Source organism: Balaenoptera ricei, chromosome 12 (assembly GCF_028023285.1).
Source record: "Balaenoptera ricei isolate mBalRic1 chromosome 12, mBalRic1.hap2, whole genome shotgun sequence".
Taxonomy (NCBI): Eukaryota; Metazoa; Chordata; class Mammalia; order Artiodactyla; family Balaenopteridae; genus Balaenoptera; species Balaenoptera ricei.
In genome coordinates this window covers 87,586,456-87,611,895 of record NC_082650.1, presented here as the reverse complement: position 1 = coordinate 87,611,895, position 25,440 = coordinate 87,586,456, and the positions used below count along the sequence as shown (strand labels likewise).

The following is a 25,440-nucleotide window of genomic DNA, read 5'->3' as shown; positions in this document are numbered from 1 at the left end:
TACAATTTACTTTTTCTATTTCTACTCTTAATGGGCATCTTGATTGTTGTTTTAGATGAAAAAATCCCCTATGCAAGGTTGACAGTTGGTTACACTTTTTTAACTGATGCACAACACAGATTTTAGAAGGTTTTCTTGATATATTATCAAACATTTTTAAGTGGAAAAAAAAAATGGATAATTGGATAAAGGATGGTAGAAGGGCAGGGAGAAAAGGAACTAACATTTATTATTCCCACTGTGTCAGAAATTATAGTAGGAGTGTTGTTGTTGTTGTTTTTAATTGTGGAGAAAAACACATAGCATAAAATTTACCATCTTAACCATTTTCAAGTGTACAGTTCATTACTGTTAAGTATAGTTGCATTGTTGTGAAAAGATCTCCAGAACTTTTTCATCTTGTAAAACTAAAACCCTGTTCCCATTAAATAACTTCCCCTATCCCCCGTCCCCCAGCCCCTGGCCACCACCATTCTACCTTCTGTTTCTATAAATTTGGCTCCTCTAAGTACCTCATATAAGTGAAATCATACGGTATTTGTCTTCTACTGACTTATTTCACTATGCCTATTTCAATTAGCATGATGTCATCAAGGTTTATCCATGTTGTAGCATGTATCAGAATGTCCTTCCTTTTCAAAACTGAATAATATTCCATTGTATGTACCACATTTTGTTTATCCACTCATCTGTTAATGGACATTTGGATTGGTTCTACCTCTTGGCTATTATGAATAGTGCTGCTTATGAACGTAGGTGTGCAGATATCTCTTCACGACCCTGTTTTCAATTCCTTCGGATATAGACCCAGAAGTGGGATTTCTGGATCACATGGTAGTTCTACTTTTCATTCTTTTAAAAATCTGCGCAGTGTTTTCCATAGCAGTTGCTCCATTTTACAATCTCGCCAGCAGTGCGCAAGCATTCCAGTTTCTCCAGATCCTCACCAACGCTTATTTTGTTTTTTGAAACTAGCCATCCTAATGGGTATGTGCGTGGTAGGAATTTTACACATGATCTCTTCTTTAATTCTTAACAAACAGGCTTCAAAGTTTAAGTACCAATTTTACAGCAAGGATATCTTGACACAAGAACCTTCCATAAAAGAAAAGGCTGGGATTCCAATCCAGGTGGTCCTAAAGTTGACAATGGGGTTTTTACTCTTAATGTTCCACGCAGTCACAAAACCAACCCAGCTCTTTTGTTCTGAGCTACAAGGTTTACAAGATTAAGGGCTATGCAAGATTGCCTGACTTTAAATGTGGAATAAGAGGTTGAGGTTTAGAACAGGAGTTCTCACAGTGTGGTCTCAAGGCCAGTAGCATTAATACTGCTGGGAACTTGTTATAAATGTGAGTTCTCAGGTCCCACCCCAGACCTGCTGAGTCAGAAACTCTGAAAGTGAGGACAGCAGTCTGTTTCAGCTAGGTCTCCCGAGGATGCTGATGTGTGATTGGGTTAGAGCACCACTGGGCTTAAGTCATTAGACAAATACCTAAACTGCTGTCTGATAACCTTTACACTGTTGCCAGACAGGAAACGTACATGTTGAGCACTTTGAGGTTTCCAGGGCAACCTGATACGGTAAACCTGCATTTTAGGCTTCATACTCCAATTTTCAGAAAAGTATTGGATTAGCCCAATTGTAATGCTGCTGAAACCATCCATTTGGAGGTTCAGCCAGACTCCAACTGATCAGAGCTGCTTCTGAACAAACGGCCACCTGGGACCAGGCATCCTAGCCAGGAAGGCCGCACCCAGCTCAGCATTTATCTGTTATTTGCTGGGATTTTCATCCCAACCCACATCTGAGTGCCCACTTTTTGTCTCACTTTACAGTGGGTCTAGAATGAAGGGCCTGAAATAAGAGGAGACAGAAGTGGAAACAAACACGCAAAAACAGTCCCTGTATCGACGTCAGGAGGGTATTCCGTGGCCCTCTCAGGCACAGCCCCAGCCCCAGAATATGGAATCTAAAAAAGCCTAATTCATCGAAGCAGAGACAATGTTGGCTGCCAAAGGCTGAGGAAGCGGGAAATGAGGAGATGCCGGTCAAAGTGCACAGACTTCCAGTTAGAAGATGAATAAGTTTGGGGATCTAATGGTGACTATAGTTAACAATATTGTGTTTATACTTGAAAGTTGCTGAGAGAGTAGAGTTTAAATGTTCTCAACACACACACACAAATGGTAATTACGTAGGCTGATGGAGGTATTCACTAACTTTATTCCTAACATATAAGTGTATGAAGGCATCACTTGTCACACATGAAACTTACACAATATTACATGCCAATTATATCTCAATAAAGCTGAGAAAGAAAAAAGTATTCAAATCTGCTTCAGGATGTTACTAGAAATTCAAGCCTAGAAACCACATTTAAACTGAAAATACGTGCTGGCTGAAGTTATCTGTGTACAGTATGTTCCAATAATTTGACGATCCTCAGAAACATCTTACCTGCATGTCTACTGTTAGCAAGGAGGCATAAAGACAATCAGCGTTCCCCTGTGCTCTTCCAGAGACACATCCGTACACTCTTGACAGTCGCAAGGCTTTGAACGAAGATGTAAATCAGCAGTGATGTGCAAGAATTTGGAAGCTTGCCCGTACCACACTGAATCATGAATGCTTCTACTCCTCACGTTAAGACATGACAATGTTATGTTACAATATCTGAGACTTGGTTTATCTTAAACATTAACTCTTGTGATAAAAGTTGATCAATAACCTCATTTTCTCCACTTCCTGCCCAAATCAATATATATGTCTCCTTTAAGGAAAGGAGACTGCACACAAAGTTTATCCTATGGTTTTAACTTACCTCAACCTAAAAGAAAGAACCAATCACCTACTCCAATGTCACTGATTTTGTTTCTTTGTGCTCTTGTAAATGAATAAATCACGGTGCTTCCACTTTGCAAGTAAACGTTTTATCATTGATTAATCCTCAGGGGCTGATTGACTTGCATTTACTAAAAGACCCAATATATTGATTTTCAGAATGTGTAAACTTCAAAACAAGAAAATTATGTCCATGTGTGTAACTTTTATTCAGTATACAGAATATTAAATTATATATTCATTCCAATCTTACAACCCCCCAAAGGAAATCCAATGTTCAGATCTCTAAAACAGAAGGTACATGAAAATACTACTAATTATATTTCTGGTTTTAATGAAATTAAAAAAAAATCTGTTCTGTAGATGTTAGCCAGGATTTTTTATGAATACAGCTGCTATTTTTATATGGAGTCCTTGATAGTATGTACTTAACTTGCCTTCAGCAATTAATGGAAGCATTTCCCACCCAATCACAGTGTCGCATTTGCTTACCTACCTTCCAAACCTTACTCTGCTGCTTCAGTGGGTATTGTATTTCCTACCCCACTCCAAGCCTAGATGAAGACCAGAAAGATCAAGCGAAAATTGCCTGACTCTTTCAGAGCAAGAAAATCCGTCAGTGAAATGGGCCTTTCCGTGTTTACGCTTACAATTCTCCCCAAAAAGAGTTGAAAGATCAGCCTAATACTTTTACTTTTTAAGTAACAACAAGCCTTAATATGTATTAACATACTACCAATATGGTAATAAAATAAAGTTATTAGTAACAATGAAATAGAATTAGAAAACCTGCTCAGAAATGCTTCTCATTCAAAATGTGTGCTATCCGTACCTAGGCTTGCTTCCTTCTATGATAAAGGAAAAAAATAATTAAGAAAATAAATGTATAATAAATGTTTTTTAAATGATACAGATACACAGGTACTTAGAAATGTCATTCTGGCTCTTGCAATTGGAATTTAGCTAGTTGTGAACTTGGGGAGTTAACATTCACTTACAATAATGAAGATTCATAAGCAAGTAGTGAACATTTTAGTTCACTTATAAAACAGCTTAATCATCCAAAGGGAAGAAAAGAGCTAGTTAATGTGCTTTTCACAACATATATAATTATAATATGGCTTACGGAAGTGCTTTGCAAACTTTAGTGAGTGTGAGTATTACCTGAAGGGGTTTTTAAAATGCGGATTCATGGATCCCTTCCCCAGAGATTCTAAACCAGTAAAGTCCAGGATGGAGCCCAGAAAAATGTATTTTTAATACCTGATAGCACTCTCAGGAAACTCCTATAAAACTGGAATTCAGATCACTCTTTGAGAAATACCAATTTAAGATGATAAATGCATTTATTATTGCACCTGAACCCACTGAATTATCAGATAAAATGCCCATCTTAGCCCATCTTTCAGATACTTTATATCACTTCGCTAGAGTACCAAAGTAGACAGCCTTTAAAGGGCTGCTAATAAGAGTTACAGTTTGTTCATTCCAGGCACTATTTTTCTCATCTTGGCTGCTAAAAATTGTCTCATAGCTTTTAGACTTCACAGGTCTTTAAAGGTCATGTGGACTTGGAAGTGTTTTTTAACTTTTCGTTAATTTTTAGTCTTTAAAATCGCCATTTAATGTTGTCTCATCTTAAAATAAAATGGAATCACAGCAGCTATTGTCTGTTTCTCTTTGGTTTCTAGGGAAGACGAGGAAAACCAGGGCCTCCAGGAAAACCAGGGCCTCCAGGACCACCTGTGAGTAAACAGTAGGGTATTTCATCAGAGTCCCTCTGTACTGCTGCGTGTTCATCTAAAGGTTATCTGAATCCCCTGTAGATAATCATTTCCATCTTTCCACTGTTGAACATGGTTGTTCTCCCTACACCTCCCACCACCACCAACCGAGAGATCAGGGAGGCTGGTGGCCGGCTCCCCCTCCTGCCCCCTTCATTCCTGGACAGGAGCAAGTGTACTGCCTGCGTGGGCGCCCCAAGCCGAGTCCCCAGATCAGCGAATCCTGTGCTGAACCCACCTGAGCCCCATCTCCTCAATTTCTTAACATCCAGGCTGGTGGTCAGTCAGACATCCGGGGAAGCATGCCTCCTTTTCTTGACACAGCTATTTTGCTAGTAGAATTTCATAGAATAGTGTTGCTAAAGAGAGCCGTAAAGATCGTGTAGCCAAGTAGCTGATCTCATCCTTTATCCCAGGCTTCTAGAGAAAGTGTGCCATTTCTTGTGGTTGTGCTAACTCTTCAACCCACTAGAGTCTGGTTTATGTCCAAGCTACTCCGCCGGCCCTGCATTCTCTATGATCACCAATATCTCTGAGTCACGAGATTCCCTGAGTGCCTTTCAGGCTTCACCTTATTTCACTGCTGTATAGGAACTGACGCTGTTGACTGTTCTATCCCTGAAACTCTCTATTCCCTTGGTTCATTAACGCTGATCATTTTCTCCTACCTTTGAGGCCATCCTTTTTGTCTCCTTCCGTAAAGCTGTTCCCCCTTCCCTTATTTATATGTTGTATGGTTTAAAGAATCCCAGTCTTCTCTTTCCACCCAGACATTCCTCCTGAGTTCCAGGCTCCTACATCCCACGGCCTGCTCAGTATCTCCACTTGGAGGTCTCCTGTGTACTACAAACATAGCCTGTCCAAAACTAAACTCTAAAAATGATCCTAGATTTTTTTTTTCCTCTCTCTCATCCTCCACATCCAAATAGTTCCTAAATCATGTCAATTCTGCTTCCCATTAGCTCTCATTCCTCATGCCACCGCCTTATTTAGGCCCTTGTCAATTTGTATCTATATTTTTGTAGTCTTCTCCCAACTGTCTCATTGCCTCTACCTTCTACAAGTGGGGTAATATTTCTAAATCATAACTCTGATCACGTAGCTCTTTGGTTGAAAACTCTTTAATAACTTCCCTTTCCTTCCAGATGGATTCCATATCTTCTACAGCCATTCTAGTCCCTTCAAAGTTTGTCCTTTTCCTGTCTTTGTCTGTCCTCCTCTGTGCCCTTTCTTCTTTTGCAACCTGTAGTGTCATCTTCCGTTATGATCTCAAAATGCCGCACGTTGCAAATGTTCTCCCCAAGGCCCAGGTGAGCTCCCGCACCTGCAGGACGCAGCGCAGACCCCAGGTCTCCCACGAAGCCCTTGCCGGTGCTCTCAGCACAGCATGAGAGGTGTCATTCTCCGCAATCCTGTGAGCTTATGCCTCCTGCAGACAGAGCACATTGCTTTGTGACTCTTATTTTCCTTGTCTTTCTGACCACTGCCCTGTGAATATTTTTTGAACCTCTATTTTATCATCATTGTCTAGCACAGTTTCTGGCATGTAGCATGTAATTACTAATTATTTAATGAATGAGTCAACAAATGAATGTACTTCATAGATGAGAAATTGAAGGCGGGAAAATAAGTGACTTTTTAAAGGCCAGAGCCACCTGCACCACCACTAGAGGGCTCTAGACTGAGCCCCTTAGGAATCACTTAGGGTGTGGCCACATGCCAAAAGTGAACAAGATTGCTGCTCTGTCAATGATTTCATTTCATCCATTTAGCCGTTCAAGTAAATTGTTCTCTTAGCAATGTACTGGTGTCAGTTGATACTGGTTATGAAACAACTGGGGGGGAAATGGCATAAATTGGGCATCCCAGAATCCAGTCTTTAAAGGAAACAGCTCTGTTGATTTTTATCCCAAATTTTCTGGCAAAAGAGAGAACTCATTGTAGGATTTTTGGTAATTGTCTCGTGCTATAAACAAGAAAAGCTGGTACAAGCTAACAGGCAAGATTAGACTTTCACATAGTTTTCTAAATGCATGATGCTGCTTTCAAGACAAGATAATTGTTGTCTCAGAGGAGGAATTTGAATGATGAAGGCCTTTATGACAGGCTTGCCAAATGTCTGGGAGAGAAGAGGATTACACCACATCCTGGAATGAGTCCTCAGCTATAGATCAAATGAGTTTACTGAAGAATTTAGAAGATTAAGAAATATGCGACCATATGAAAGAGTTTATAATATTCAATTCCACAGGTTTGGATTGCCAGAGTGTTTGGGGGAGAGAGGTACTTATTTTATTTCAAGTATTAGATTTAGAATTTAAACTCAGCTATGGGTCTGATACACAGTGTTCATTAAATCCTGAGTACACGGTATTTAAAAGAAAAGTGGTTTATTTTGTAATATAATAAAATACCAATTTGTTAGACTACACAAAAAAGGGGGAAATTCTATGCAAAAAAGAAAAGGTTTTTATTCATAGGTCAGCTCTTGTTTAAAAAGAAGTATTAGACTATATCATCAGCTCATTTTTGTATAAGAATTGTGGTTTACAGAAACTCTTTGTCTTTTTGATTCTGGGATAACTCCTCTAGTGGATTAAATATCTTTTGTCTGATACAAGTATTATCAAAACTCTATCTTGGGGTACATTTTTCATCAGCTTTTGTATTTTTTTAAGTTATTCACATAATAGATGACATGCATACCACCATACTGCAAAAAGTCCTTGTCATTCTTACAGGAGTTAGTTAAGGGAAGCATTGAAAAGAAAGGTGAAATACCTGGCTCCCCACATTCTTCTATGCCACCTTCATGTTTAATTTCCCTAAACATAATGTACTTTAGCAAGAGGACTGTTATTTCCCAAATGGTTAGAAATGAACAGAGTTCTTCAAAATCAGTCCTTTCAAGATCATGTTAACTAACATCTTAAGAAAATGAGCTTATACAAAAATCAGCCTGCTCCTAATTCACATCATTTAATAGTTTCACAAACGATTAAACATTTATTTAAGGCCTACTACGTGCCTAACAGTGTTGGGAGCTAGGCTTGCAAAAATGAATACGATGTGGCCCTTGCCCTTCAAGTATTTAAGTTTAACTCACAGAAAATGTGAATTTTCTGGAAGAGGAAGAATACTTAGAAAAGATAATGCCAGGGTGGTTTTCTTCTGGAATTGACAACTGAAGCATAAAGTTTGAGCCTTAGAAACAAGGAGGAATTCCTGCTCCTCATGACACGTGGCTGAGCCCGGAGGACGTTATGCTGAGTGAAATAAGCCAGTTCACCGAAAGACAAAGACCGCCTGTGTCCACTTTATGAGATTTCTAAAATGGTCAGACTTATGGAAGCAGAGAACACATAGGGACGGGAGTACTGGGGAGTGTTATTCCACGGGTATAAAGTTTCAGTGAGGCAGGATGATTACATCCCAGAGATCTGCCCTACGACATAGTGCCTGTAGGTAGCCATACAGTATTGTGCATTTCAAAACCTGTTAAGAGGGTAGATTTCATGTTAGGTGTTCTTACCACACACACGCACACACTAAGGGACACAAGGAAAGTCTGGGAGGTGCTGGGTATGTCAGTTACCTTGGTTGTGGTGATGAGATCACAGGTGTTTGCATCTGTCCAAACTCATCACATTGTACACATTAAATACGTGCAGTTCTTTGTGTCTCCCTTATACCTCAATAAAGCTGTTTCTATAAAAGTTGAGAAGGTCTGTCCAGTAAAGCAAATAGAGGGGAAGGAGAGAGCAAGCTAGGAGCTGCTGACAGAGGAAAGCAGCCTGAACAAAAGCACGAGTGCTGAGCCCCGGGGAGTAGGGCAGGCGGCGGCCAGACAGCTCTGACCACAGCACTGACAAGTCGGGTCCAGCCCGGGCAGCACCCTGGCAGAACTGCTGTGAGCTCCACATGTCCCAAGAAGCCAGGACAATCTGTGAAGAGCTCTGAGTGGAGAGTCCCAGGGCCAGATTTCCTGATAGGTCTCTCTAGTGGCACAGTAGTTGGACTGCTGAGAGAGAGTGAGATCCATTACAGCTATCATAGTATTTACTAGTCATTTGTATTTTATTACAACTGACGTAGAGCTTAAGAGACGTCCCCCTTTACTTGTGGGCATTTTTAGATCAAAATGTTGTTGTTTTTTATTTGTCTTCTTCCACTTTGTACCTTATGTGAGATGAGCCCTCCCCCCTTCACAACAGGAAGGAAGGTAACAAGAGAAAGAAGGAAAGGTTGGTAGGCACCAAGATCCTTCCGACTGAGATTGGGAGAAGGTGTCTGACTCACCCTACTGGCTGGCGTCTGAGATTCCTAAAGCATGTGTTAGAATGTCTTATGACAGTGTGAACTATAAAAAAATATTAATTTTCTCTCTTATCAAGCAATAATTAAATAATACATAACATCCCTCAAATGAGTGAATAGTATAGCATATAATTTTACTATATTATGTTTGAGCAATTAGCCTTCAGAAAAGTTAAGGGAAAATTTTTTTATTGATTTACTCTGACCAGTGGGATTGTCTGAAAAGAACCAAGGAATAGGAGATTTTAGGAGGCATGGATCCTTTGATAACAGCATACTTTGCTCAGTTTCTTCAAGAAAATGTTCTCCCCTTCAGGGCTTTAGAGATGTTCCCTACATCAAAGGTAGTATTGTTTTTCAGGGGAGTGTCAATGAAGATTTTAAAAAAATAGAAGAAAGAAATCTTTAATGGCCTGAAGCAACTCAAATAACTAAAACATTTTAACCAACCATTCTATTTGTGATTGTTTGTTCTGAAGCCAAATTTGTCTTTTCTCACTTTCTTAAGAAATATTTGCACCAAAAAGATTAGTTGTTTACAAAGAATAATTTCCCACAACTTTGTGTGTGTGGAAGGACAATCTTTTTCACCCTGAGAGAGTACATTCTCTAGGGGAAAGAATCTAATAAAGGAATATTTACTAAAAGTAGATCTTTGAACTAATGTTATTAGATTTTCTTTATGAATTATTGTTTCATCAAAGTCATATATTTTACTCCAATTTAGCTTCCCATACTTAATAGCAATTTTTCCTCACTTTGAGGAAGGTTTAGTTGAAACTTAGACATATGTAATCTGCATACATAAAATTATTCTTATTGAGATGCTGGTAATTGAGGGGCAACTAACTGGTTCACCGAGCTGGCCACAACCCTTCATGATGAACGCACTTTTTATAAAGTATTGGTCCAATTTCCTGTTGATAAGCAGAGCTGATCTTACCTATACAAAGGGAAAAGGTCCCAAATTCCCCCAAGTAACTTCTGTCATCTTATTTTGAATGAATATTCTTCATTGGAGGGAAACCATTAAGTAGCAATGTCCTGGACTGATGATACCTGCAAATACACTAAGATTATGATTTTTTAAATTATTTATTTATTTATTTATTTTTGGCTGCATTGGGTCTTCATTGCTGCGTGCGGGCTTTCTCTAGTTGCGGTGAGCAGGGGCTACACTTCGTTGTGGTGCGTGGGCTTCTCATTGTAGTGGCTTCTCTTGTTGCAGAGCATGGACTCTAGGCACACGGTCTCAGCAGTTGTGGCTCACGGGCTCAGTAGTTGTGGCTCGTGGTCTCTAGAGCGCAGGCTCAGTAGTTGTGGCGCATGGGCTTAGTTGCTCCGCGACATGTGGGAACTTCCCCGACCAGGGCTCAAACCTGTGTCCCCTGCATTGGCAGGCAGATTCTTAACCACTGCGCCACCAGGGAAGCCCCTAAGATTATGATAGAGAGCAGTTTTCAGAGAGGAAGCACGAGAGCATTAAGCCTCTCCCTGGGGAAGGAAATAGCAGTAACTCCTGAGGAAACAGATTCCAAAGAGAGAGAAATGGACCGGGAGAGATGATTACAGCACTAGCTCTGTGTTCGGTGCTCCACTGCCAGCACATTATGTAATCCTCACAGCTATCACGAGAAGTAGAAATGATGCTCATTTTATAATAGGGTAAAGGATGCTTAGAAACGTCGAGTAACTTGCCCAGAATCACACAAGTATAAGTAGGGGTCGTAGACTTGAGACCCAGGAACGAACCGCTAAACCCACCTTTATTCTCTCACTCACTCTCCAGTAAAAATTTCTTTGTCTTTCAAGCCTTCCAGTTATCTGAGTGGCATAAAGGAATGGAAAATAGTGGCCTTGTGTTAGGATGATGAGGTTTCGAGTCTCGAGACTTGAAATGCCTTAGTTTATTTCAGAGTATTCCAGGCTTTCATTCCTTTAGAAGGGAGAGCAGAGCAGCTGGCAATGAGGCGGAACAGGAGAGTTTTAACTAATGAGCCATTAAAGGCGGCATGTCTTAGCCCACCCGTTTGACACTTGCTTCACTTCTCATTTATCATCACTGTAAACGTGTTTATTAAAAACCACATTAATTGGAAAATGTGTTATTATTCCTTTCTGTTGCAGGCAGGGCCCTTGATTTCCTCCTCTTTTTTTTCCTCTGGCATTGTTTTTGTGCACTGTTTCATTATTGCAGTAAGAGAATCGGGCAGTGGGCTCACGTGTGTCACAGAAATTCACCTAATTTGTAACGTGGAGCAGGAGCTCCCTCTACTGTTCCCACTGGAAAAGCTCTAGGAGAAGAATGACACTGTTCAGCCCTCCGGAGGCTGTCCAGGGTCTGGAGATTGTTCAGTGTTTGAGGCTTAATTATAAATCTACATGATTTTCAACGTTTATTTCCAGGATTTTGTTGCATCTTATGCTTATCCTGTAATTTAAATACAAATACTAGCTCATCAACAGTCATTTTCAATGTCAATTGGATGCCCTCTAGAAGTGAAAGCCCTTAGCTTTCTCTAAAATGCTGACTTATTGTAACACGCTGATAAAACTCTACAGCGTGAGTTTTTATGGGAGCTGACTGTGGTGGAATTTATGCTTCTTTTCTAAAGCAACCATAAGATTTAAAACATATACAACCGTGTTGTTTCCATTTTCATTTTAATTTCAGTGTAGAACTTCTTTCACCTTTAATGCATGAGTCATTGCTCAGTCCTGAAGGTTATGGTTACAGAGCAGGGTACATGGTTAAAAGAGTGAATTTAGGATGTGAAATTGAATTCATTTATGCAACACATACTTACCTCGATCACCTAGCCTGTGTTAATGACTATTACAAACCTTGAGTATACAGTGGTTTATAAAAAAAAAAACCAACAGACAAATTAAAACTAAGGTCTCTACCTTCAGTAACTTACACTCTATTGTGTGTGTGGGGGGGTGAGGGACCGATGGTGAAGAGGCAATTCCATAGGTAGACAAAATAATTTCAGCTTAATATGCAGTGCTGCAGGGGAATAAACTGGGTAGCGTGAGAGTGGTTTGGAAGGAAGAGTTGTTGCCCTAGTTAAGGTGGTCCAGGTGGCATCTCTGAGCATCTAGGGGACATTACTTGAGAAGGAGCCAGCCATGTGAGGCCCAGAGCAAGAACTTTCCAACCAGAAAGATCAGGAACTGCAAAGGGCCTGAGGTGGGAGAGAGGTTGCTGGGTTCAGTAAACAGAAAGGAGCTAGGAGAAGAACAGTGCCAGAGGAGGCTTTGGAGCTGAGTGGCTTAGCCTTATGAGAGTGGAATCGGGGAGCGGGGGGGGAGAATAAGTGGCAAGGAAAATAATCAACTGGTCACATCTCCTTTTTCTAGGTCTTTGTCTGTGTTTTTATCTCAGGCGGTTAGATTTTTATTTTGATGTGATGAAATGATTATTCCTAATGATAATTCTGAAGGCAGCATCGTTGTAGCATATCGTTTCTAGTCTTTGCATGGACAGGGAACAGACTTGTTTGCTGAGAAAACAAGGAAACAGACAAAGCTTTGACAGTTGCCCATTTCACTTCAGCCCAGCCTGAATCCAGGGGACACCATGTTTTTCCTTAGAGATGGAGAATCTCATCACATACAGGTCATTCTCTCTTCCCCACAGCTACACCTGAGGCTTCCTTTCTGAGAGGCTGCAGTTTGAGATGAGCAGTTATAACCATGAAAGTCTCTGGAAACACCGTGGAACTAACGCCTTCCCACATCTGTGCCCTGTTATCCATCACTATCCCCACCTTTTCCGTCTTCATCTCCGGCCTTATTTCCTCTGCACTGAGGACCCACGGTGCAAAGTTAATGTTAGCAAGGCCCACCCCTAAGGGAAGTTAGTCCCCCAGACACATTGTGGACTGCTCAATAAAGTGGATGACAAAAATGTCTAATTAAAACATTTGACTTCTTGCTAAAATACTCTGTGTGACTATGTGCATTTTGAGGACCATCGTGTCTCAGTGGGAATCCAGTTCATAGTCTGAACATCCGTCTACAAGCCTTGACTTGATCAGGGTTTTCTGTTTCTCAGTTTTCCTTTCAGCAAAGAACTTTAGTCTCTTTGGTCCATTAACGGATAAAGGCCATGTACTGTACTGATATCTTCGGAGGAAAAGAACCTAACCATTTATCTGTGTCAATGGGAATAGTAATTTTATTCATAATAAAAATAAGATGACTTCCTCAGAGTTAAGAATAAAGATACCTAAGACCTATAAAATGGAGGCCTGGCCAGTTAATCATTTTTATTGCCAGTCGTCCCCCACTGGGGCCATGGTCCCAGACAAAACAGCTGTTGCCAACATTACTAACATTCCAGTGTCACCTTGTGTGGCCACAGAATCTGTAGACATGCATGTGAAGCAGCTGGGGTCTCAGGTGGAGAATGTGAAAACCAGCACTTGGGTTCCACTCCCTAATTACTTCTCTTTTTTTCTCCCAATGATCAGCAGCAGTGAGACATTATTAGCCACTTTCTGAATGCCTGAGTTTTTTTTACTAATTATAGATACACTTGGGAAGAAAAGGATTTTATGTTCTTACAGCCACTGACTCCTTTTCTTCATTTTGGGTCACGTTATTGAAACCAACTATTAAGACTTCTGAATGACAGACGTTGTGTATAGCAATGATGGGACAGAATATTTGAAATCCTTGATATATGGTCACCAAACTTGTTATTGGGCCAGTGCATAGATTAAATACTGTTTCTTTGTGGGAGGTAAACAGTAAGGTTTTAATAAATCTGATTGGCCTTTGAGAAATATTCAAAAAGGGAGACTTGTTTCCTAAATAATCTTATAATTTGTATTTGATGATATAGTTTACAAAAGTATCTCCATACGGCATTTAATTTTACTGCTGTATAACTCAGTGAAACAGGCAAGAAAAGATTATCTCCATTTTAACAATAAGAAAAGTCTGGGCCTCCAGAAGTAAGGGGCTTAGCTAAATCTATTCAGTCAGTTTTCTCTTCACAGCAGCTACAACCTGGTAGGAAATTGTTTCCATCAAAGGAGAGACTAAAAGAAGTTATGTGAGTAGAGAAGCAACAAGTTTTCAGCATGATCCGGGGGACCTGAAACATGAGAGGAAATTCTGTAGAAAGTGAGACTCGAAGGAGCTTCAGTTATATCTGTAATTTCAGTAAAAAGTAAAGAGATCTAAAGTAAATATGGCCGATGGTTAGGACTTGACAGCATTGGACTGTGGATTCATGGGGATTTATCATATTATATTCTATACTTTTCAGCATGCTTGAAATATTCCAAATTTCTTTGACAAAACAGGAAAAGCATCCTGTGGGATGGGCTGAGGTTAATATCACTAATTACTTCTTCACTGGCCTAGAGTGTCAGCGTCTTCTCTTTTGCCTGAAATCCTTTGTAGAATGGGGCAAAGTGTTTTAAAAATGAAATCATTCAGTATGTTTTTCTAGAACTTCCCTGAGTGTACCCTCTGTAACCGTGCAGTTCAGTTGAGCCAAGAAATGTCATTTGCAGATTTATCATGAGTATGACCTACAGATCAGAAAGAAACCTTGATGTCAGACGTTTGAGTTGAAAGTGGAGGCTCCAATCACCACAAAAGAAAACCTCACTTTGCTTTCGTCCAGAGCTGTCCAGAATGTCCCCAGCCATTCGAGTTGTGTACATGCCCTTGGCCTCTACGTAACTTGGCAACGTGTAAGCCAGTGCCATCAGCCTGGCTGTCTTAAGTCTCTGCGGTTTGCCTGGGAATCACATTTTCTGTGCATAGGAAGCGCTGTCATCCTACCAACACTTGTTTTTCTAAACTTTTTTATTTTATATTGGAGCACAGTTGATTAACAATGTTGTGTTAGTTTCAGGTGTACAGCAAAGTGATTCAGTTATACATATACATGTATCCATTCTTTTTCAGATTCTTTTCCCATTTAGGTTGTTACATCCTGTTGAGCACAGACGTAGAGAAGAATTTATGGTTACAGGGGTGGGCGGCGGAAATGGCGGGGGGAAAGGATGGTTAGGGAGTTTGGGATTGACATGTACCAACACTTTTAAAGAGAGTGAATATTATCAGTTACATAAGTGGAATCTCAAAGCATTGATAGCTGCAGGCTGTGTAAGCCAACCTCCCTTCAGATTTGAGAGGTGTATTGAGAGATTCCTGAGGTCAGACAGGGGGGTGCAGGCTCAGCTGTTCCCCAGGTATGGTTTCTGTTGATGGTGAACTTTAGGCGATGCCGCTAGATACAGATCCTTTGTTTCACCATCTCCATCCTTACTGGTTCTCATGCCCCGGTGGCTTTAATCACCTTACGCAGCGTCAGTGATGTGGCTTCTGTGGGGAGGCAAGCCCCTCTTGAGGTTCCTGTTGCTCCTTATGTTACAGGAAGCTGACACATAACATTTTTGCTTTTGCAGGACATACTGAGGGGAAATGAGTATGAAACATTTTATGGATGGATAAGCAGAATCACAGCATTAGGGGAGGGATCATTTCTTTCTAACTCTCATGCCATGGAAATCAGTCATCAGTGTCCCAGCAAGGCACTCTGTCAAGAATGCAAGGGGCTTTATCACCAATTAGATGGATTTGTTTCATGGTATCAGGGAAAATAAGCTCCTTTAAAAATGATTTTTTTTTCTCCCTTGGAAAGTAAAGTGTTAAAAACTTCTGAGCTTCACAGCATAATTTAGAAAGTCTGCTTTTATGAAATGGATTAATTACACCCATTGAATGCATTCGCTGTCACAGCCTCACCCTCCCACTCCTGTTCCAAAATGACAAGTGAAACCGGGCGCTGTGGAATTTTGCAAAACAATCAGGTCACATATTGAGTATTTTGCTTATTCATACAACCATAAACTGCCTCTGCTTGAGTTCCCTCAATTACACAGCTCAGTGTGCAGGCCAGAAGAGACAAGCCCAGCTCAAGTGAGCACTTCTGGAATACACAGAGGGATGCATTTGAAAAATGTCCAAAGTGGCAGATGTGAAAAATTCTCATTCAGGACCCAGAAGCTGCCTTCGCTGCAATCCTTCACCTGTTAATCGCACTGCTTCTGAACTTCTGAACCAGGGTTGCCGGCAATATCTCAGACGGAGACACTTAGGATCTTTCAAAGTATAGTGCAGGTATATGCCACTAGGGTGGGGCAAGGGGGACCTGGCTGAGACAAGAGAAGATCACTGCTGCTCTCAGAATTTCCAGAGATTCACCAAGAATAAACGTTGGCTGCTGGCTTCTAACGAAACTGCTCTTACCTTTTTTAGGGGAAGTCCCCAGAAGATGCCCTTGACCAATGCTTGAACCAGTGTATTGCTGTATCACTTAAATCCTTCAGATCCCACATGGCAATACACAAATCTCTCTTCCACAAGAACACAATGGCACAACTGTAGTTTTGTTTGAAGGGTATTTCATCTTCTTACTAAGTGTGACTACTTTCCCATGACTGTTCATCCACTGCAATTTCATGCTCGTAGGAATTTCAGCCTATCAAAATGATCCCTAAGCAATCTTACTCTCTTGTTTCTAGTCTTTTTCCCACCAACTCTGACCATTTTTGTGTTTGTTTTTCTTCTACCATCTCATAAATGCCAAGACTCTATCCCTCATTTGTTACCATTTGAACTTCAAAAGTTACTTAAGATGCTGATCAAGATTGCCAACTTCTTTCCTTTTCCCTCTCAGAAGTCTCCCTCTCACCTCTCTCTAATCCAAGCCCTCCTTGATTTTAACATTTCTTGTATCTGCCTGTGGTTCCTCTCTCTTATCCTCACCCTCCTCCCATTCTGGTCACTTTCCTCTTGATCTCTTCTTGCCCAGTCTTTGAAAAAGTGCATCTACACTGTGTCCCAGAGCTCCCTGTGCTTGGCCCTTGTAGATTTTGTCTCTCATTAATAGATCTGCCATCTTTTACCCTTGAATGCCCTACTTGATGTTTTTAACCAGATTTAAGATGATTGATTTTTTTTTTTTCTTCTCTATCTGTCATCCCTCTCACTGTGAGGCAGATAAAGGAAAGAGTTAAAATATCAAAGCTATAGCGTCAGGCCAACTTGGATTGAAATCTAGCTGTTGTCTGCTGGTTGTATGACCTTGGGTAAGATAGTAAACTTTTTGTTATAAGTAAAATAAGGATAATGCCTACCTCGTTGGATTGCTGTAAAAGTAAAATGCAATAACATATGTGCCTGCCACACAGTTACTACGTTCCAAGGGTTACTATTGTTATTTATTAATATTTTTATCATTACCCCATTTTATCATTCTCTGCCACCTGCTCATTATGTTTTACTTTCTTTCCCAGGATTTAATCTAGAACCTCCCATTTCTAAAGCAAAAGTGTTGATACCTTTCCAAGTTCTTTGATTAGCATCGTCCTATAGCTTTTTCCTCTGAGTCCCACTTTTTACAATCAAAGTTCGTCTTAAGACTTAACTACATTTCTCAGAGCCTCATGCCAGAAAGTGAGTGCCAAAGGCCTGGGGGGCTGCGAAGCCACAGTCTTCAGGATCTGCACTCCCCCCTTTTCTGTACCCTCTCCTCCCTCGGTGCTGTCTTCTCCTGTCCCACCTGCCATATAACATCCCATTACTCCTCCCCTTTTTTGTCCCATCCAACTTGCTCTCAGGAAATACTTACTGAATGGTCCATAAGAATATATTCAAGTGGAACAACTCTTATACTTGGTTCTACCATTTGTTTATTGCATGATTTGGGGGTAAATCTATCAGTTTTTCCCTGTCAGATGGAGAACATAATCATACCCATCTCACATAGTCTTTATGAGAATCAAATAAGATGATGTGTTTTGCAGTCACATTACCCTGCCATCTAAGAAAATATAAGTGAAAACATATTTAGAATTATGCTGAGCTGTATGAATATGAAACATTAGTATTACATCTCCCAAGAACACTTGCGTTCGAGCTGGTGATAAAACCCAACACCAAATAAACCAATCTTTCTTTATGAAGTTTTAGGCAGGCATAAACCAGAAGGTGGGTGAGACATTTTCAGAAATAAGAGCCCCTTCCCAGGAACCTTAAATTTCACCTAATATGTGCTATCTGGCCCACATCCCCACTGTAATCCCGTAAAGGAGAACTTGAGCTCTCTGTGTTGAAATATGACCATAGTATAAACACTTAATGAATCCCCTCCTTGCTTCAGAAATCATATTTTGCAATTTGAGAGTTTTCAGCAATTTTGTGGGGGAGGGGTTGAAGTGCTGGTATCTCCTTAGCCACTAAAAATTTGTAGCAGAAACATTCTCTGAAAAACACTCTATTCTAAAATTACAACTGTTTAAGTTAATTAAATCCCAAGAGACAATGAAAAAATTCATTTACAGCCAATATTTAAGATAAATAAAAGGATCTGTGTTTAAAAGAAAAAGAAATTGATTTCCCAAATATTTTCTAAAGAGTACTTATTGATTTTTCTCTCAGAATTGGAGACAACGTTCCATGTTGTAATTCTGGTCAAAAATCCATCCATAAGCTCTTTTCTACTTAACTGGAGCTCACTGCAGCTTTGTTTTCAGTTAGTTAGCCAGATTCTTAGATTAATCTACATCGGTTGGGCCTGTCTTCTGTGAGTTTGGAAGCAGCAAGACCCCTGCTCAGTTTGCTACCATTCCTAACTGAAATCAAAACGAACAAGCAAGAAATTGGCTATACCCTCAAAATTTTTCTTGCAAAAGATTCTATTGAATTCAGCAAATACTGGGATGGGGGTACTATATGTTATGATAAGATAAAAAAGATTGAAACTCCTGTCTTCAAGGAGTTTTCATTCCAACTGGAAAGATAGACATGTACTCACACCGCCATAAATCAGTATAAATATGCTTCACTAATTTATATATAATGTTATAGATAGAATATATGTATAAGAGAAAAACTCATTCTTACATTAACCTTCTCAGCAATTACTGTATTATTGAAATATGCCTCATCTTACCATTCCTATGAATGAGGTTAGGCTTCCTAATAATTTTTCTAATATCAGAAAAATAATTACCGATCTTTGCCTTTTCTACTAGCCATTAGAAAGTTAGAAATATTTCTTGAAAATTAGCCCAAATGACTTTTCAATAACAAACTTTCTATCTCTTCTTATAGCAAAGCTGTTTTTTAGCATGTTTTGGAAAAAGTTGATTAGTGCAACTTTCTTCATAGAGGTTTGTGGTATTTCAAAGGTGGTTAGCAAAGTTAATTGGAAACCCACGGCGCCAGAAGGCAGTTGTGTACAACCTGAAAACATGTACTTGTGAGTCCTGAAAGGAGCTCCTAATGAGAGAGCTCCTAATGAAGAGTGTTGGTGCGTGGAGATGAGTGGTACCCAGATGGCGCACGGAGGCTCAGTCAGCAGTTATGGAGAGCTGAAGGATGCTGTCAGAGAAGAGGGAGGAAGGAAGACAGTTCAGGAGGGAGGGCCAGAGAGGGAGCAGAGTGGCTGAGGAGCCGCGGAGACCTTGATTCAGAACGTCAAGGGTGTGCTAAAGCTGACCCAAAGGCCCAGCCCTGACGGGCACAGGGAGTTCGCAGCAAAGACCAGGGAAGGGAAAAAAGGCAGAAGTGGATTCTTCGAGCTCCGCATGCTGCATGAACTGGCTGAAAAGTGAAAGTGCGGCCAAGACCAGGACCGAAGAAGCTTTAACACAGAACTCTTCCCATCCTTTAAACGTTGGGAATCTGTAGCCCAAACTGAAATCTAAGGAGCTGATAATGCAAACAGTTGATCATTTTCACACTAGCATCTGATGACACTGGTGGCAGACAGGATATTTCTCTGTCTTCCACTTCTAGCAAGATTTTAGCCAAAAAAAAAACCAACAAAAAAAACCCTTTTTAAATGCTTTAAACTGTTACCGAGCATATATGTTCCCAAGCTGAATGTATCTTTAATTCCCTTCATCAGACCAGGCATGGTCCTTTGCAGTAGGAAACTACATCAGGGTCTCTCCCCACGCCAGGCTGATGGACCGCTCCAGTAATTACACGCGAGCACAGTTGGGTTATGAACAGGTGTGTCTCCCCGGAGCTCATGAGCATTTTAAAGCTGTTGTGTAATTGCCTACTTATCCCATTAACTCGCGCGTCCTGTGTCTCCCAGTCCAACACAAATAGGGCAGAGCCGTGGTATCTGTATGGCTGGAGCAGGATACTGGGACAGTTTTCCTTTCCATAAGCATAATTTTAAAAATTCCTGCAAAAATTATTTTAGGCTGAGAATCTGCTTTTAAGTTACAAGAATTGAGCAAATTAAGTGAGTTTGGGGCCAGGCTGCCTCCATTAAATATTAGCCCTGCCGCTTACCAGGGGTGTGACCTTGGGCCAGTTAACCATTTCAAACGCTCATTTTTCTGTATCTTTGAATTGGAAATAATGATGGTACATACCTCATGGTGTCATCGTAGAGATGAAATGAGTTAGTCTATTTGAAACCCTCGGTGTAATGCCTGGCGCACAATACACACTACCTATATGTGTGCCATTATTATTTGATGGATTCTTCTGCTCTAGTTGACAGACGTTATTAATTGATCTGCTGTATTCAGGAGCCCCACTTGTTAAGCCTTTCCCTTTTAGCTAAGACGACTGTGTCTGAAGCTAAATGTACCTACCACATCACTAGTCTTTGATCTAATTGACCTTATGATCAATACACATTCACCATTCACCCAGTGCCTGCTATGCAGATACCCCTAAGCTACCTTTGATGCTACTACATACGGTATCTAAGATTTCTCCTTGCCTTGTTAAAAATAGTTGCAGAAGGATCAATGTATATGGAGTCTCATGTCTCCTGAGTTTCAAGAATGAGTTCCTAACTTGCACCTTCTTGGCCGGAAACTTTGTGAAACAACCCCCAACTCAGTAATTGCTTTCCTCTTCGCTTCAACTACCTGACCTGGAATACGTCACACAAAGCTGGCTGATGGAAAAAGAACCTGAAAAATACATAGTACCTTGAGAATTCTTTTCTGACATTAGCTCTGTTTTGATTCCAGCAAGGTAACAGCGTCGTTTGTCTTTCCAACCACAGTCAGCTCCGTTCCTCACAAGGCCTATTATTTTCTCACGAGTTATGTCAGCCTCCTTCCATCATCCATCACTACATCTTGCTGTCCTCAATATTTAATGGCACAAAGTAAAGCCTTCATGTCAGATCTTCTGTCACAGGCCGTTCTAAGAAACACCCGTCATAAATGTTGACCAACATTAATCTTTTCAAGATAACCTAAGGTGTTACCTATGTCAGTGAGTGCAGCTAGCAGATGTTCCTTAAAATGTTTCTTCACTTTCCAAAGCTTTCGTTCCCTTTTAAAAATAATAATCTTTGTATAATAGTGACTTTGGTTGGCTGAATCATGATCTTTCAGTGTCTTATCTTCTGAGAACTTTGCTTCTGTAACATTTCTCTCTTCCTAGGAGCTTTAGAGGTGTGGATGAAATATGCAGTCTCTTTTCTGAGATAGCTGAATCTATTTTGGCCTGAACTACCTAAATTAAAAGCATGTTAATCTTTGCATTTTCTTACACCCCTTTCCCCAAAATTTAATCCCTGAAAAACTCAGAGAACGCGTCTCTTCCTCTCTTCCTGGAAGTTTTAGGGACAGACAAATGTCTTTACTTCCTTCCTACCCACCCAAAGCTCAGCGTAGTGCTTCATGAATATTTCCACATCATCTGAAAACTACATGTATTTAAATGTCTTAAGCCCAAGGTTATATAGCAGATATCTTTTTCTGGCCTGAAAGTCCGTGGGAAGCCCATTTTCACCCAACTAATTCAAAAAAGTAAAGCAATAGCAAAAAAATATTTTTCCCTTATTTTTTAAGGTAATAACACGTGGGCATACATTTCCATAATTCATTGATAAAAGCCCTATAAGAAGTGTCAAACATAAACTGAAGCTCTTCAGCCTCTTCCCTTGAGGAGTTTGATGGGTAAGATTCCTTCTAATAAGGAATATGCTGATGGCCGACCTTTTAGTAAAATGTTACGTGTTCCCAGTTAGGACCTTTCTTTGGATCCATGCAGGATTTAACCTAGAAATACGATTAAGAACCAGATAAGTTAATGTCCATGTGATTCTCTGTTAATTAGAATACTTGACCGAACAGACACTCCCTTCTTCTTACCTGTGAGATTTTAAGAGTTCTTAGATACATTATTTAAATACACATTGTTTTGGTAAATGTTTACGTATGTCTTTGATTTGTTTCTAATACAGGGACCTCCTGGAATACAAGGAATGCGACAGACTCTTGATGGATATTATCACAAGGTATGGCTTCTTTCACTCACATCATATATACAGAGATTTTATGTGATGGTGTTTTTGAAAAATAAAATAAACTTAATTGCTAACTGCTCAGACTTTGAAACATAATCACATATACTTAACATCTTTCCATAATGAAAATATGTTTCAAAAAAAGTATTTTGATCAGCATCTTTTTACAAAACCAGGATTTTATCTTTATTTATTTTTGGCTGGGTTGGGTCTTCGTTGCTGAGCACGGGCTTTCTCTAGTTGTGGCGAGCGGGGGCTTCTCTTCGTCGCGGTGCACGGGCTTCTCATTGTGGTGGCTTCTCTTGTTGCGGAGCACGGGCTCTAGGCGTGCAGGCTTCAGTAGTTGTGGCTCACGGGCTTAGTTGCTCCGTGGCATGTGGGATCCTCCCGGACCAGGGCTCGAACCCGTGTCCCCTGCTTTGGCAGGTGGATGCTTAAGCACTGTGCCACCAGGGAGGTCCCTATCTTTACTTTTAAAAAGTTTATTTCAAAGTTTGCAAAATTTCATGCAAAAAATTAATGTAAAAGACATGTTTCACCATTGATAGCGTCATATATGTGGTTTCCCTGAGGGCAGAAAGAGATGATTTGCTACCTTAGAGCTCTGGGTAGAGCAACAGGTGATAGATTTCTTACCAAACTAACAGGTGCTACACTAAAATCTCAAGCAAAGGTTTACATACTATGGGTCAAGACTGAAGTCTCCCACCTTTCAGGAAGGAGCCACTTTAACTTCACCAAGATTTTTAATTACCATTGGTTTGGATGGAATATGACATGGAAGGATCTGACGGCCAAAAGGCAAGACAGTTTTGCCCCCAATTCTACAAGGAAGCACAGCAGACGGAGAAGAATGGGTGTGGGCAACCGAGTGTGACTCAGAGACCTAAGTGAGACCATTGGTTGGCTCACCATTCAGCACATATTTGGGGTCTGATCGCTTTGTGGGGGGCATTCTGGCCACTGAGTCGGATCCCGTATTACATCATAGTTTATCACTGATAAGCTGCAAATTTGGAGAAACTCGCCTTTATGTCTGTCCTGTGTTCTTGGTCTCCCTTTCTGTAGATTCCTCTGGCTACTGTTGTTCCTCTGTTTAAAAACCCAAAGAAACACTCTGTGCCTGTGCCAGCAGAGGCCTTGAAGGCAGCAGGTGCACAGAAAATGACAAGCTAATTAATTCGAAATCCCAATTCTTCCATCAGATTAAGTTCAGCATGAAGACGTGGATCATTTGTGGCTGATAAATTTAAAATCAAAAGTGTGGAAAGTCTCTTTCACTTCCTGCATAATCCTATCTTAACTTTTCTCATTCCTTAGATTTTCCAGGGAATATTGTATTAGCAGGAACATATGAGGTATATTTTATGATCCTTTAGTAAACATTTTCTGTATAGATCTCTCTGTACTAGCTTTCTCACAACCATAAGGCTTGGCCCACATGAAAAAAAGTAAGAGAAGCATATCTAAAATTACTCAATTAAAATACACTGCATTTCTGTAATGACATCTACTGGTACAAAATAGGATCTCCTATAAATGCTTCAAAATAATGAGAATGAGTTGGCTCTGATATAACAGTGTCAGCTAAAAAAAACTTAAAGAACACTGTGTATTACTACCACCCTTGGTATAAAATTTACCAAGTCGCTACTCAGCTACTTAGATATTTGCATCCTTTGCAAAACTTTTCATGCTCATCTCTTTACAAGTCTCTCAACGCTACTTCTGTATATAGTTTATCTTGCCAACGAGTCAGTTTTCCCTTAAATGAAGATATATAGCGCATTTATATTTTAGAATCTGAAGTTGAGAACATAAATTTTTTCCTTTAAGATTTTATTTCCCCCAAAATGAGGCTGACCGGAGAAGGTGAGTGGAGAGTCTTGCTAACAGCAAACCAGTTCTCTGAATTTAGCTGTTGACTCACCTAAAAGAACTCCGGCTATTGTTACTACCATTGTTACTACAGGGCTGAGGCTCACAGGTGTTTAGTCCACCTGTGCTCAGAAGGTAACTTCAGAATTGGAGCACAGCTGGGTAAAGGGGGAAGACCATAGCGTCTCTTCCCCAAATGAAACACTGTTACCAGTTAACATCAGAAGGCTTTAGACCCACCTGGGAATTAATGGAAGGTAACTTTCCAAATACTTGACTCTGTTTCCTTCTGAGAATAGTTAGGGCTGTTCCAGGGAGGTCCCACCAGGATGGATGGATGGAGGTAGGGCCCACCTTCTCAGCACCTACACTGAGCACCTTTCTGGGTTGTAACCGCCACCTCTTCACCCTCGGCTTCACAAAAGAAAGGGCCAAGTGTGCCATGGTGAACAAGATGCCTGTTTGCACTTGGCCATGTCCCCAGCAGGCCACCCCCACCGCTTTGGGATACTGAGCTTGTTTCAATTTACAGTTCATCGCATGCCTGATGGTCTGGCTGTCGCAAATAAGCACAGAGAGAAGGGGGGCCCTGAGTGAGACTTTCCTGGAGAGTAAATAATGGACCATGTATTGAAACATACAAAGTGACATTCCAAGGTTAAACTAATCTTCCCGTTTAAATTGGCGTTGATTTATGTAATGTCTGCACTTGAGTCCTGGGCCTCAGCACCTCAGCTCGCAGCAGCTCAGCCGTCCCGCAGCCTGGGTTCTGCGGAAGCAGCTGCCCCTGGGAGAGTGAGTGGCCGACCACTCATACACCTCCCCTCCCCTTCCTCGCCTGAAAGAGCTCCTGGCTCATTCCCTCATCCCAGGAATCCTCAAAGGCAAAGGAATTGCCTTTGGCCCCTGTACAAGAGTTGATTGTTTTCCCCTACAATTTTCCTTGTCATCAGAGGAAGAAGCTCAGTCCTAAGAAGCCCTCTCCTCTCACAGCACAAATCAAAAAGAGAATTGGGGAAGAAAAAAAAGGAAGTGAGGAAAAGAGAGACGAAGGAGGGAGGTCAAGACGGTTATATAAGTATGTTTCTACGTATTTTGCACGCCCACTCGAGGATGCAAAGAATGAAAGGTAGATTCCCCTCTCCATCACACAAATAATTTGCACAGCGCTGCTCCCATTCTGCAAGACTGGTTGCAAAGAAGCAGCAAGGCTGAGCATATTCTTCCCCTCAAGGAAAATCTGCTCACAATCCAGCAACCTGCTCTGCATGGTCTCCAGCTCTGGGGAT

The 25,440-nt window shown here is 40.7% G+C and overlaps 1 protein-coding gene across 2 annotated transcripts in view; it reads left to right on the top strand.

Annotated features, from left to right (window-relative positions):
* The window catches only part of COL19A1 (collagen type XIX alpha 1 chain), a 373,303-nt gene that overhangs the window by 259,965 nt on the left and 87,898 nt on the right, over positions 1-25,440 (top strand). For both annotated transcript variants that reach the window (XM_059942115.1, XM_059942114.1), the window contains 2 exons: positions 4,537-4,590; positions 22,211-22,264. In XM_059942115.1, the coding sequence (XP_059798098.1) occupies positions 4,537-4,590; positions 22,211-22,264 (108 nt within the window). The remainder of the gene's footprint in view (positions 1-4,536; positions 4,591-22,210; positions 22,265-25,440) is intronic.